At 34.9% G+C, this 12128-nt stretch overlaps 1 protein-coding gene across 7 annotated transcripts; it reads right to left on the bottom strand.

The window, feature by feature from the left end:
* Positions 1-876: 876 nt before the first annotated feature.
* Positions 877-10598, bottom strand: LOC137832001 (NADH dehydrogenase ubiquinone complex I, assembly factor-like protein (DUF185)). 7 transcript variants are annotated; one of them, XR_016521571.1, is made up of 15 exons: positions 10260-10443; positions 10115-10176; positions 9923-10034; positions 9428-9510; positions 8570-8635; positions 8145-8245; positions 7187-7305; positions 5947-5987; positions 4933-5021; positions 3988-4096; positions 2870-3047; positions 2675-2791; positions 2526-2570; positions 1412-1540; positions 877-1329 (listed from the first exon to the last, which is right to left on the bottom strand). XR_016521571.1 is itself a non-coding variant. In XM_068639948.2 (14 exons), the coding sequence occupies exons 1-14, from the start codon at positions 10306-10308 to the stop codon at positions 1195-1197; spliced, it is 1326 nt and encodes a 441-aa protein (XP_068496049.1). In that variant the 5' UTR covers positions 10309-10598; the 3' UTR covers positions 877-1194. The 7 variants fall into 7 exon arrangements, 6 of the variants coding, with proteins under 6 accessions (XP_068496049.1, XP_090159671.1, XP_090159672.1 ...); XM_068639948.2 differs by lacking the exon at positions 3988-4096 and having other exon boundaries at positions 10260-10598; XM_090303545.1 differs by lacking the exons at positions 3988-4096; positions 9923-10034; positions 10115-10176; positions 10260-10443 and having other exon boundaries at positions 5947-6031.
* Between the last annotated feature and the right edge of the window lie 1530 nt (positions 10599-12128).

The raw sequence follows: 12128 nt of genomic DNA, 5'->3' as shown, positions 1-12128 counted from the left end.
ATTTCATGTTGGAGAAAAGGAAATATCCATCTATTTTAACATTAAATTTTTATTTTTCTTTTTGCGTATACCCATTATTCCAAGTGAGATACAGATTGAACAAAAATTTCATTCTGTTGAGATAAGTGAAAAGCCTAGTGTCACTCTGAAATTAAAAAAAATTAGGAATAGATTACCTTCCATCTCTAACTATGAATTAACCTGAAAATAGTTGTCGAATCCTATTTATAGATCATTATGTTAGATATAAAAAAACTGGAAAATATTGTAGCTAGGATTATTTTTTCGTAATAAATTTAATTTTCTTTTCATCTCACGACGACCAACTTTTATCAAATATTGTTAAACTTCAGAGAGCAATACATTAATCTTGGAGATTATACCCCAATTCTACGATGGATTTTCTTAAATTGTTTAACCAGGTGTGAAGTTAAAACCATTAATATTAGACACATGTAAGAATGTTTAACTACCAAAAGCGTAATAATGGTAGCCAAGGAGGTCGCTTGTGAAACTATGAAAACTACACTAATGATTTTAAAACCTGGTTTAGTCAAAACAAAATTTTAATTATTACTCCGAGTCTTACTTTTTAACTTGTTTCATATGAAAGTAGAATCATGCACTTAATATCTAGAACCAATTATAAACGATTAAATTTTTAAAAAAAACCTCCAACAACTATTTTAACACTTGCGACTTATATATAAGTTTTTTGGCTACAAAGTATTAATAATAACCTTTTTGCTTATTAAAATATTGAATCATTTATGCCTCCCAAACACTTAAATTTCATCATCATTTTTAATCTCATTTGCAATATCTTTATAATCAATATCTTTTTAATCTTTCAACTTCAAATTCTGGAAGATGAGGTATCACTTAAAGGTTGAGGTATATACCTTGTGGGTAGGATCTTGCAGTGTACAAATCAAAGTACTGCCAAATACGACATTACAAAGATTATAGTGATCTATAAAAGTCATGTTCTAAAACCTATGTAAAAATGTGTATTACAATTAAATCAAACAATTTGTGGGGTCTCAGAGAGAAGGGCCACATGTCCAAGGAAAAAATGCCCATCGATTATGTATGACCACAGACACCCTTTGGAACTCATTTATGCTCAAATGGTATACACGTCCGTGGCACGCCCTTGTGAATGAAAGTACTTGCATTGAGCATGACTATTAGCTACTTAGTATTGTGTGTAGGGACACTGAGATAAAATTTGGTATTCTTGAAATCATCCAAGAGTGGGTTGTATCCATCCTTGGTTCTCGTTTTTGTGGGTAAACCAAACTCCTCCATGAAAGATGATGTTTCCAGCTACATCAAATATAAATCATTGAGCTAGAGAACACTAAGTTGCTAACCATTTGAAGCAAAAACACATCTGGTATTGCCTTACCGTAATTGTTCTCCTTTTCTTTCCTTTTTTTGATGTATGATCACCATGAAGTTTTAGCCGCCCAGAACAATAATGATCTATTCGCTCCAAGAACCAAAAGTCTGTAGGAAAGAAGATATCAGCGTCACCCTGCAAAAGATAAACACATGCTTAAGTACAACCATGTATTTTTAGAAGTGGAGGAAGAGATTGTTCTATGACAAGACAGCATGCGTAAATAGTTCTGTACGCCAATGAAATGGTGATTGAGCTTAAATAGTTATATGTTGCAAGTGGAAGCAACAAAACGATCCAGAAATTACTATGAAATACCCAATTACTTGTGATTAGTAAGAGACAGACCAGTAATATCAATCCCGGGATAACTTTTAAAACATCAGTGCATCTTGCAATTTAAAGAAAATTCTTAAGGAATTCCAATTTAAATTACACTAGTACCAAGACATTTATGCTCCCAATGCTTCAGGTTCTTCATATTATTACACCACCAAGGCCTTTATGCTCCCAATCAGCTTTTACGTTCCTTCTAAGGAAATATACGTTTGTAACTTAGATCGTTCCTGATCACTAGTAACTAAGAAAATGGATTTCTCTAGAGTAGGGCGACAATGCATAAAAGCAGTTCCTACCCTGTTTGAAGGGAGTTTCTATCAGTGATAAATAAATAATTGGATAAAGCAGCTTATTGGTTCTTCTACGCCGCTTTGGCTCGCACTTGTATAATTTCTTATCCTCCCTCGGATGTACATTTGTCTCTTAACATCTTTTAACAAGTAACATTCTTAAAAAAGGAAATTCCTACTTCCTAGGCCTTACAGTCCGTAAAACACATGTTATCATGCCATACGAATTTATTGAATAAAATTATAAAATGTGAAACTTCGAGTACGTTCAAATTGCCATGTTCAACTGCTTTTGTAGCCATTACCTTTAGCAAATCATAAGTGCTTCGGCATAATTTAAGAAATAATACTTAAAACATACTACTAAATTTAAGCAAGATTGTCTCAAGCAACAAATACAGTATCCACTTATAATGTAAGACACCAGATGAAGTGAACACGTGAGAATAACGAAAAAGTTGAAAATGAAAGAAGCTAGAGGTAAAGTGAACCTTGGCCTCCATATAATTGTCATAATCTGTGCTGCTCCCATCTTTCTGCCATTCATAAGGAAAAATCAGTTAATTAAACTTCTCTCTAAAGTCTACAAGATGCAAAAACAGACAACAGCAGTTTTGTTAAAAGTATAACAAGAATATACTTTAGTTGAAACCAAGGGAGCTCTTTCACCAGGTAACTTCACATCTGGCAGGTAGCTAAAATCAGAAGCAATCAAAGACATCTTTGGTAACACCTCATGGAGAACGTCAAGTAATTTCTGGGAAAGTGAGACGGTAGTAAATGCAATAATCAATTTATATGTGAGAGACTTAGGGAAGATTTAAGAAACTCTTACCAAGCAACCGGTCGGCAGCCAACATCTCCGAGGTTTTGGGTAAACCTTAGACCAAATGCTTTTCATAGTAGATACTGCAGTGCTGTTAGTTGTGTTGGTTTTATCCAAGTCCATGATCTCAACACAACGTGTGATTAGTGAGTCTTGCATTGGCTTGTATAACTCACTTAATGTTTCACTAATAAAGATAGAAAATGATTGGTGACGTGTAATTCTCATTTAGGTCGTATAAAAGAGGCCACAAAATAATGTTATGATTTTATAATCACTTAAATGATAAACAGAAACATCTTTGTTCTTTTTAACGTTGTGGTTTTCAAATGAGAGAAAAATAGATGTTGAAACGGTGTCTTGACTACACATTGGTGCCCATTTAGTATAGAATAATGCAATAAATACAAACAAATATAGGAGATGAAATTCCTATTTACATCATATAATATGCCTAAAATTTTAAAGATCCTAATTAAATAAGGAATTATATCATAGAATAGAAAATAAAAATAAATCCTAGCATGTCATCAAGGATACTCCAAAATATTTTTAGATGTAGAAAAGATATCCTCAAATATTCCCTAGATTTTCTAACACATCCTGCTCAGGCTAAATCTTACTAAGCTTTCAACTTATTGCAAGAAAAACAAATCATTTCTCCATAAATAAAAATAGTTAGAAAACATAAAAACTGTGTTCCACTAAAAACAATTGTTGGAAAGGTAACTCAGGGATGCTGGAGAAGCCAGAGAGAAACGCTACAAAGATAGCTAAGCCAAATAGCTAGAATAATCAACAAACTGAGAAATTTCTCGGCAAGCAAAGCAAGGTGGACTTTCCCAACCTCCTTTGGAAGCTTGAAACCAATATAATTGGAGAACCAAAACATTAAACGTGAAAATAAGTCTGACAACAACATCTGGGACAGAGAGCTAGGCTATTATGAGCCATAAACAACACAATTCACCATCAGAATAATCATCTATCTGCAGGAATAGAAGTGACCACCCCTATATGGTTTATTTGTGGCAAAAGATTCAATGCTTGTGGATGGCAATAGAAGTCACTGTAATGATATAACAAACACCAAAGTAGAAGAACCATCAGTCTAGCGATGCTGATACCAGTAGAGGAAATCTTTGTATGTAGCAAAAAAAAAGTTGTCCGGGGATTATCAATGGACCGAGGTGTAGTACTAGAGGAAGCCATGATCAACAACAAAAGGGTACAACCCTGAAAGGAGGCAAGCACAAGGTGTGTCGCTAGAAAAGTCAGTGCTGGGAAACATTACCTATTGGGAAAGTCAATCTTGGTGAACAACATTTGCCATGGATTTTTCCAGTGTAAACCAAATTAGGACATAGCCGAAAAATGATAGTCAAATTGAAAAGAAGAGACACTATGGAAGAGGAGACTAATTGGTACAGCTCTAATATGATGTTTTTAAAGAGAAAAATAGATGCAAGAGATATTGAAACTGAGTACACAATATTTCAGTGCGTTTTATATAGAGTTAATGAAACAAATACAAATAAATATACGAAATAATATTCCTATTCATATGATATGATTAGACCTATCATTACAAAGATCTTGATTAAATATATTACAAAGTGGACTTTAAGCCTAACTCAACCCCATAAAACCGGCTCATAGAGTTGAGATTTGCACCCACTTATATACAATGAAAGACTCTAATCTCTAGTCGATGTGGGATCTCCAACACACCCCCCTCACGCCGAGACTGCCAACTCGTGCGTGAGACTATATATTATGGGTGATCCGATAGCGGGTGGCACGATAGGCCCAACACAAATACTCGCTAGGATAGACTCGAAATGGCTCTGATACCATATTACAAAGTGGACTTTAAGCCTAACTCAACCCCATAAAAAATAAGAAAGCAAAAATCATAAAATAAAAAATATCATCTAGAATATTCTAAAATATTCTAAGATATATAAAAAAATATCATGAGATATTTGTCAGATTTTCTAACAGCTACTCCCAATGAGGCACTGGAATATGTACCAGTATATTTAGCATCCACACATAAAGCTTAGACTTACTGGTCATGCTGCTTCTCAACCCAGACTTCCATCCATGAGGAAATTTGATTCTCTGCATAGATAAGATCATGTGGAAGATTATCAAGTACCTACACAAAGTAAAGTAATTGTTGTTAAATATCTAAATAACAATAACAATAATAAAAAAAATTCACCATTAATGAGAAGAAAACACCAGCAAAAGAAGATTTCTAGTCTGCAACATTGAATACCAAAATTCTTAGCAAAACACACAATTGACTCAAAAAATTTATGATGCGTTTGAGTTGATAATGGCAGATAGCCAAATTCCAGATCTTAGCTTCTAAAGGAAAACTACCAGCACAAATTTTTAATGCCAAAAACTGTAAAATGGGGCCTTGAACTATGGGAACAGGCTAATCATCTCTCCGTAGGTTCCCTATATTGGTCATTATCATACATGTATGAATTAAAGCAGCTTCTGGCCACACCTGAATAGCTGATTGCTTGTAGTTGACCATTTCACTAATAGCAGTTCAGAGTTCAGCAATTGTAGAACAGCCACTGTATTACAGGCAGCCCAATAAAACAGAACCATACATTGGCAGCACCAAATTAGGGACTTTTAGGTTCATCAACATCTACAAATTAATTTAAGTATTTGAAAGCACAATTAAAGTTGAGCATCATACAAATCATCACAGATGCTTGTTGAAGCCACAGAATAGTGCCCTGTAGCAGCACCATAGCAGAACAGCAGAGCAAGGTACCATGGGCGGCTATGGAATTCAAATAGTAGAGTTTTCAATAGTGGCCAATGCAGCCAAAATGTGGCTTTTTGTTTGCTATAGTGACACTACCATGATATAGGCTTCTAACCAATTTTATCCCCTAAAACATCATTGTTTAGGGTTTTAGAGGTACAAAATGAGCTTTCTCCCCCATTTTCTAATACATTATTTGCTTCAGAAACAATAGGATTTGAAACTCTTCTTTTACCATTTCACAAAAAGTTTTAGATGTTCAAAACAATTGAAACAATATAAAACACACCTCAAGCATTATTACCCAACATGGTTGTAGCTCCACCTGCTCTGTAAAGAAGGGAACAATATTAGCATTATTCCATAAACTTATCCTGCAAAGAAGTCATCACACATCCAAAATAAGAGGCTGGAAGTTTGAGAAAATTAACTTTTCAAGGGCAAGATAGGAAAATAATTGAGGCCCATATACCATAATAATTATATCAACCTAGAACAGCCAGTTGGTGTTATTAAAATACACGAAAATATTCACTTAGTATTATCTTGATCATATCTCAGAATGTCTTATATTATTCTTCAGGATTGGTTTAGTTTCCTATTTCCTTATTATTTCTTACTATTGGTTACAATATTCCCTTCTCTGATGATATTTATCCTTTTAAATTAGGATTGTGGTTAGTACAAATAAGCATTAGTGTTCAAGGTTTTAAGAACCATCAGAATACTCAATACAATGTTATCCAAAGTCTCACTCTCCTTGTCATCCCTCTAGACCTAAAACCCCATAATTCAACAGGAGTTAACAGAAATATCTAAAGCTTGTCTAGCCTCTGAAAGTGCACCATCATCCATCCAACTCATTGATGTCCACTATGTCCTCCCCTTCTCCACAAGATTGTACCCTAAGAAAAATTAGAAGTCCATACCCTCGGATACAAATTAAACATTTGAAAAGACACAATAAAGCAACAAGTGACCAATTTAGGCATTCCTCAAGCATTAAGATTTTTTAGGCATTCCTTGAGCATTAAGATTTCTAACAACACAAGTATTGATACAACAATAGGATCCTGAGTTCTAGAGAAATAGGAAAATTAAGTAAATAATGGACATGATAGATAAAAATCTGAATATCCTTGTATCACTCATGGAGGAAAAATAAAAGAAACATATTTATTGTTCCATTGTTGTCATTTTGTTATAAATTATTAAAAAGAAAGAAGGCGGTAAAAAATACACCTACTCACAAGTAAGATTCGGAAAGGGAAAATGTACACAATCTTACTCACAAGTAAACAGGTTGTTTCAAATATTTGGACACATTACCTCCAGGTCACATGGAGCCATCCTAACTTTTGCAGACCCTCAGCAATAATAATAATAAAACATTTAAATAATATAATAGTAAATACAATTATACAATACAATAACTATAGGATAGCTTAATCTTTAGATTCTGAATCACTTTAGAATTGGAAGCCGCATTAATATTTATGTAACTCAGAAGAATTATAATAGCAGTCTACCCCATCCACTCTGGTCAGCAGCATCACGACATTCTACCCTGAACTTTGGTATATGGCTACGCACTTCACCAACAGTTTCTCTTTGCAACTCAGCAAGTGAAGGACTAATCTCAACTGAGCTGTGGTAAAAAACCAGGATAGTAATTCAGATGTGAATCAAATGATTCCAGTGAAAGATAGGTACACAAGACAAATTTACTAAATAGTGAATCTACTCAGGGATGGATCCACATGTGCCTGTGGGGGCAGCTGCCCCCACTAACGTTTTAACATTTGTAAATTGTAATGTATAACTATAAATTATCATTATAATTTGAAATGTAGTAAAAATTCAAAATATAAGTACTGCCCGCCGCACAAATCTATTCCTAGTCTTATTATTTTCACCCTCTCAATTAGACATTCACACTATTTCTCTTCTTTTCAGTGGATATACATTATTCCTGCAAGGGGGCAACTATCAACAGCATGGCCCATCTAGCCCTATCAAAGCCAGGCCACATTGGTCCAGTACATTTTAGGCAAAATATTCAATAACCCAGCCTAGTCTGGCCCAGGCCAGACCATTTTTGACAATTGCAGTTGAGTGCATCAGACATTGAAAATAATTTATAATTTACAAGAAAAGCACCTCCAGAATTGGTCCAAACCATCCCGTCCAAATCAGCTGAGAATGGAATACAGTCAAGTAAAATCAAAAGGGACACAGCTTCCTAAAATTTCTAATTTTCTATATCATGCCTCTTTTATATTATTGCAATGAAATTATTACAAGGCCCAAAGTAAAGATTGACCGACATAGAAGTTACTAATGCGAGAATTATGCAACATATGAATTACACAGACAATATAGGTACACACAATATAAGTATCTTAACATAAGAATTAAAAACTGTGTCTAGCACTATAATTTGGTTTTATAATAAATATATATTACATTGACTATCAAGGCACGTACGTGTAAGTCATACTGTTATAAACTTTTGCAGGAGCATTCAACATTATGTAATCCATTATACCCTTGGCACAAGTTCCAGATCCACCACCAATTTCATATATCTGATTGCAAATTAGAGGATAGTATCAACTACTGATTGAAGTAGTAAAAAGTAACAGACCTCTGTAAACAAAATAAACTTAAGATGCTTACTACATTATTATCAAAAGAAAATATGATGAGGCTTATTGAGATAATCTAAAGGTATGAAACACACTTATATAGAAGTGAAACATTATCTGATAAGTGATTTAGTGCTGAATAGCAGCAAATGCAGGGCTCTCATATAGCCCAGCTGCTGGATGAAGAGAGAAATTTAGATTAGGGGAAAATGCCAGATGAACCTAGACCAGAAATCAAATGCAACAAGATTGCAAAACACTTACTTTTAGAGGAACAGAGAAATTTGCAGTGCGCATGATGGCTTCAGCGATAGCATGAGCATACCAAGGCTACAAAAGTAAATACATAAAAAAATAAACATAAAAGAGCTAGATCACTGCATAGACATACATGATTGGAAATATTAAGAGAAACAAAATTATTATTTAAGATTCTACAGCTGTTTCAAGCAACAGAAACTAATTTCACTATAAATTGATAAACCGAAGAAAAATAATCACAAAAATTCTGAAAAGTTGCATACCAAAGTTTTCATGTCCAATATGTGCCTGATTTTCCATTTAGATTCCAATCATGAATTGGGTGAATTTTAAATGGTAGAGTAAATTGGGTAGGCAATACAGAGGGTTGTTGAGAGAATTTTGTAATTATATTTTCAACATCCAAATTTTTCCTTGTGGGTTTTGTAGTTGTTGGGAATCTAATTCAGACTTGGTCCTTCAGTACCATTGTTCGTGTGATGCCTAGGTTAATTTTTCTTCTTGTTTTCAGTTTTAACTTAGATGTCTTGCCTAGTCAATTATTACTGAACTTTCCCTAAATGCATCCATCTTAACACGGCAAATTTGCAGGTAATGCTCACAGCCCCAAAACAGACACTAATTGAACCTTGAAATCAATTGCTACTTTTTGCAGCCCCCTTTTGACAAGAAGGTTGAGCTTGGCAACAATAATAGCTCTTAAAAATTGAACGTTAATGGAAAATATAAATTCTTGATTAAATAAATTATTCAAAAACATAGAAAATTTCTACATACAAAACTGAGAACCATAAAACCACCTTCCGAGTCATTATTCTACATATTAAGGACTAGAACATCTTAATCACATCGAGAAGGCACCTTAAAAAGTTCCACTGGTGTAAACCATGATATGTCACTCTGCTTGTAAATATTATTCAAGTATCTCATATAAGCTTTACGGCCTGAAAAGTCATCACTCGATAGCATTAGTACAAACCACGGAAAATTGATAACCAATGTAAAATTGAGTTATTCAACTTCTTAAAAATATAGCAAGCATTTGAACTGAAATAGTTTGGGAATTTTAAAAAGTTCAATGTTTTGCCTTTAATCCAGAGAACAGATAAACTGTCTGAACTGAAACAATCCGAAAGCAGAATAATGAAAAGCTAATTCCCCATATTATGACGTAAAACCGACAGCCAAAATTGTCAAAAGCCCATTATCAATAGGGTGAAGTACATTACTTACCCTCCTTCAGACATAGTAAAACAAAATTAAGTTCATTTTATTCTATAATAACTAATAACAGTATTAATTAATTCTCGAAAATCAATTAACCGAAAATAGATGAAGAAATGAATAGAGCGAGACCTTGAAGCTGATTGAACTTGATAGTATTAGGAAGAACTCCAACGGAGCCCGATCTTCGGGAGAAGTAGCCATGTAAGGGATGGTAGAGTGCGGAATGAATAAAATCCCGAACCTGGTGGCACAACAGTGGGTGGCTATGGCGCAGGCATAGTTTAGAAATTTGAATTCATGAGAATAAAATGGATTACTTACCAGAACGGGCTTATCGCCGACAATGTGGGTGGAGTAGAGAGCTTCGAGTGGAGAGGCACACACTTGATTGGGAATCACAAAAGAGAAACAGCGTTAGGTCAGTGAAGAAAGAGAGAAGAGAGAAGAGAGAGAGAGAAGTAAATACATTTGGAAGCGATGGGAACGAGAGGAAAGGTGCGAGTGCGAGAAAACATGGTCGAAGCAAATTGAATGAGAGAACCTGGCCTAGTTGGTTACTCTACTCAGCTCAACACCACAAAGCCGCTTCTGCTCTTAAACCCTCCACTGTTCTTTGCCACCGGGCTTCCACAGGAATAAAACAGTCTCTCAAGATTCTCTCTATTTGAATGGTTTAAAAGCTATAACACACTTAGACGAATACTGATATGATACAGATATGAATATACGTATAATATCTAAAAGGTTTAATTATCTTTTTCGTCCCTATATTTATAGCCAATAGTCAATTTGGTACCGTGGTTTTAAAAAATTCAATTTGGTCCCTAAGTTTTTTAAAATGTATTCAAAATGGTCCTTTCTGTTAAATATCACCAAACGGCGTTAAGTGGTGCTTATGTGACAGACACGTGTAAGTTACGTGGATTGTGCTTACATTACTTTGATGAATACTGAATTAGGGTTTAGGTTATTCAAATTGGGGATTTCGAATTTCTGATTTAGGGTTTCTGATACGAGGATTGCTCCCCTGGTTGGATTCTGTGGTGCGCTTCCCTGCTTCGATTCCATTCGGAGGTGTACTCCCCTCATTCGATTCTGTGGTGCGATCGTCAGTTACGATGGTGAGCTGCGTTCCCATGGTCGATTTGGAGGAGCGATTATGTGGTGCGGTCCAGAGGTGGTGAAGGGGCAGCGATTGCGATCCAGACCGTGGTGTCATTTTGTGGTTGCTCCTTTATAAGGTTAGTAATTTTTGACTTAGTTTCAGAGTAGGTGAGTTGTTTATGATGTAGGGTCCACCATGTGCAACATTTTTTTTATGTGTGGTCCAACATTTGGTCTCTGACATAATTTTGTGATGTGTGGTCCAACATAGGTTTGGTTTGTAATTGATTACAATACTTCTCCACTTCAAGGGTCCATCATTCAGCTGCTTACTTAGATTATAGTAGCTGCTAATGTGTGAAACAGAACTTGTTCTATTCGTGCAGCTCTTTATCCATGTGCAGATGATTTTGTGATGTTGGGGTTCAAAATTATGCAGATTCAATTTGGAAGGGGCTTCAGTTACATATGTGGTGTGCAGTTTCTGCATTGGCTCAGCCTTTAAAGTGATGTAGGTAGTTTTGTGGAGGTTATCTAATTTCATTGCAATACAATTCCTCTTGGCTAGCAGAATGTTAGGTGCTTGTATCTGAAAGAGTCGTCCACACCGCTACTTCCATGCTTCTCTATCAATCCCTTCCTATAATCATTTCGTTTATCTAGAATTAATGCTCCTGGTTTTGCTTGCAATATTTCAGAAACTGAGTTAAAGCTGGAAACTAAAATCTTTGTCCAAAGCAAGCATTATTTAAATTGAGATTGTATTCTTTGTTCTAAATATATGCAGAAGGTTATTATTGTATAAAATACATTAGCGTACAGTTTGAATACCATGTAGGAGTGTAAAACAATTTGCGTACAGTTTGAATACCAGGGTCATCTCAGGCAGCTCGAAGGACCACAAGATCAACTGCAATATTTCAGAAACTGAGTTAAAGCTGGAAACTAAAATCTTTGTCTAAAGCAAGCATTATTTAAATTGAGATTGTCTTCTTTGTTCTAGATATATGCAGAAGATTATTATTGTATAAAATACATTAGCGTATAGTTTGAATATCATGTAGGCAGAAGAGTGTAAAACAATTTGCGTACAGTTTGCATACAGTTTGAATACCAGGGTCATCTCAGGCAGCTCGAAGGACAACAAGATCAGCTTAAGTTACAGTCCATCAAAGACCGCTTTTGGAAGCCATGAATGTTTTTGGAACTCACTCATTTCTAAACATATGTA

Source organism: Phaseolus vulgaris, chromosome 6 (genome assembly GCF_051622355.1).
Source record: "Phaseolus vulgaris cultivar YP4 chromosome 6, ASM5162235v1, whole genome shotgun sequence".
Lineage (NCBI taxonomy): Eukaryota > Viridiplantae > Streptophyta > Magnoliopsida > Fabales > Fabaceae > Phaseolus > Phaseolus vulgaris.
Note: the sequence above shows the minus strand (reverse complement) of the source record. Positions and strands in the feature narration are given on the sequence as shown.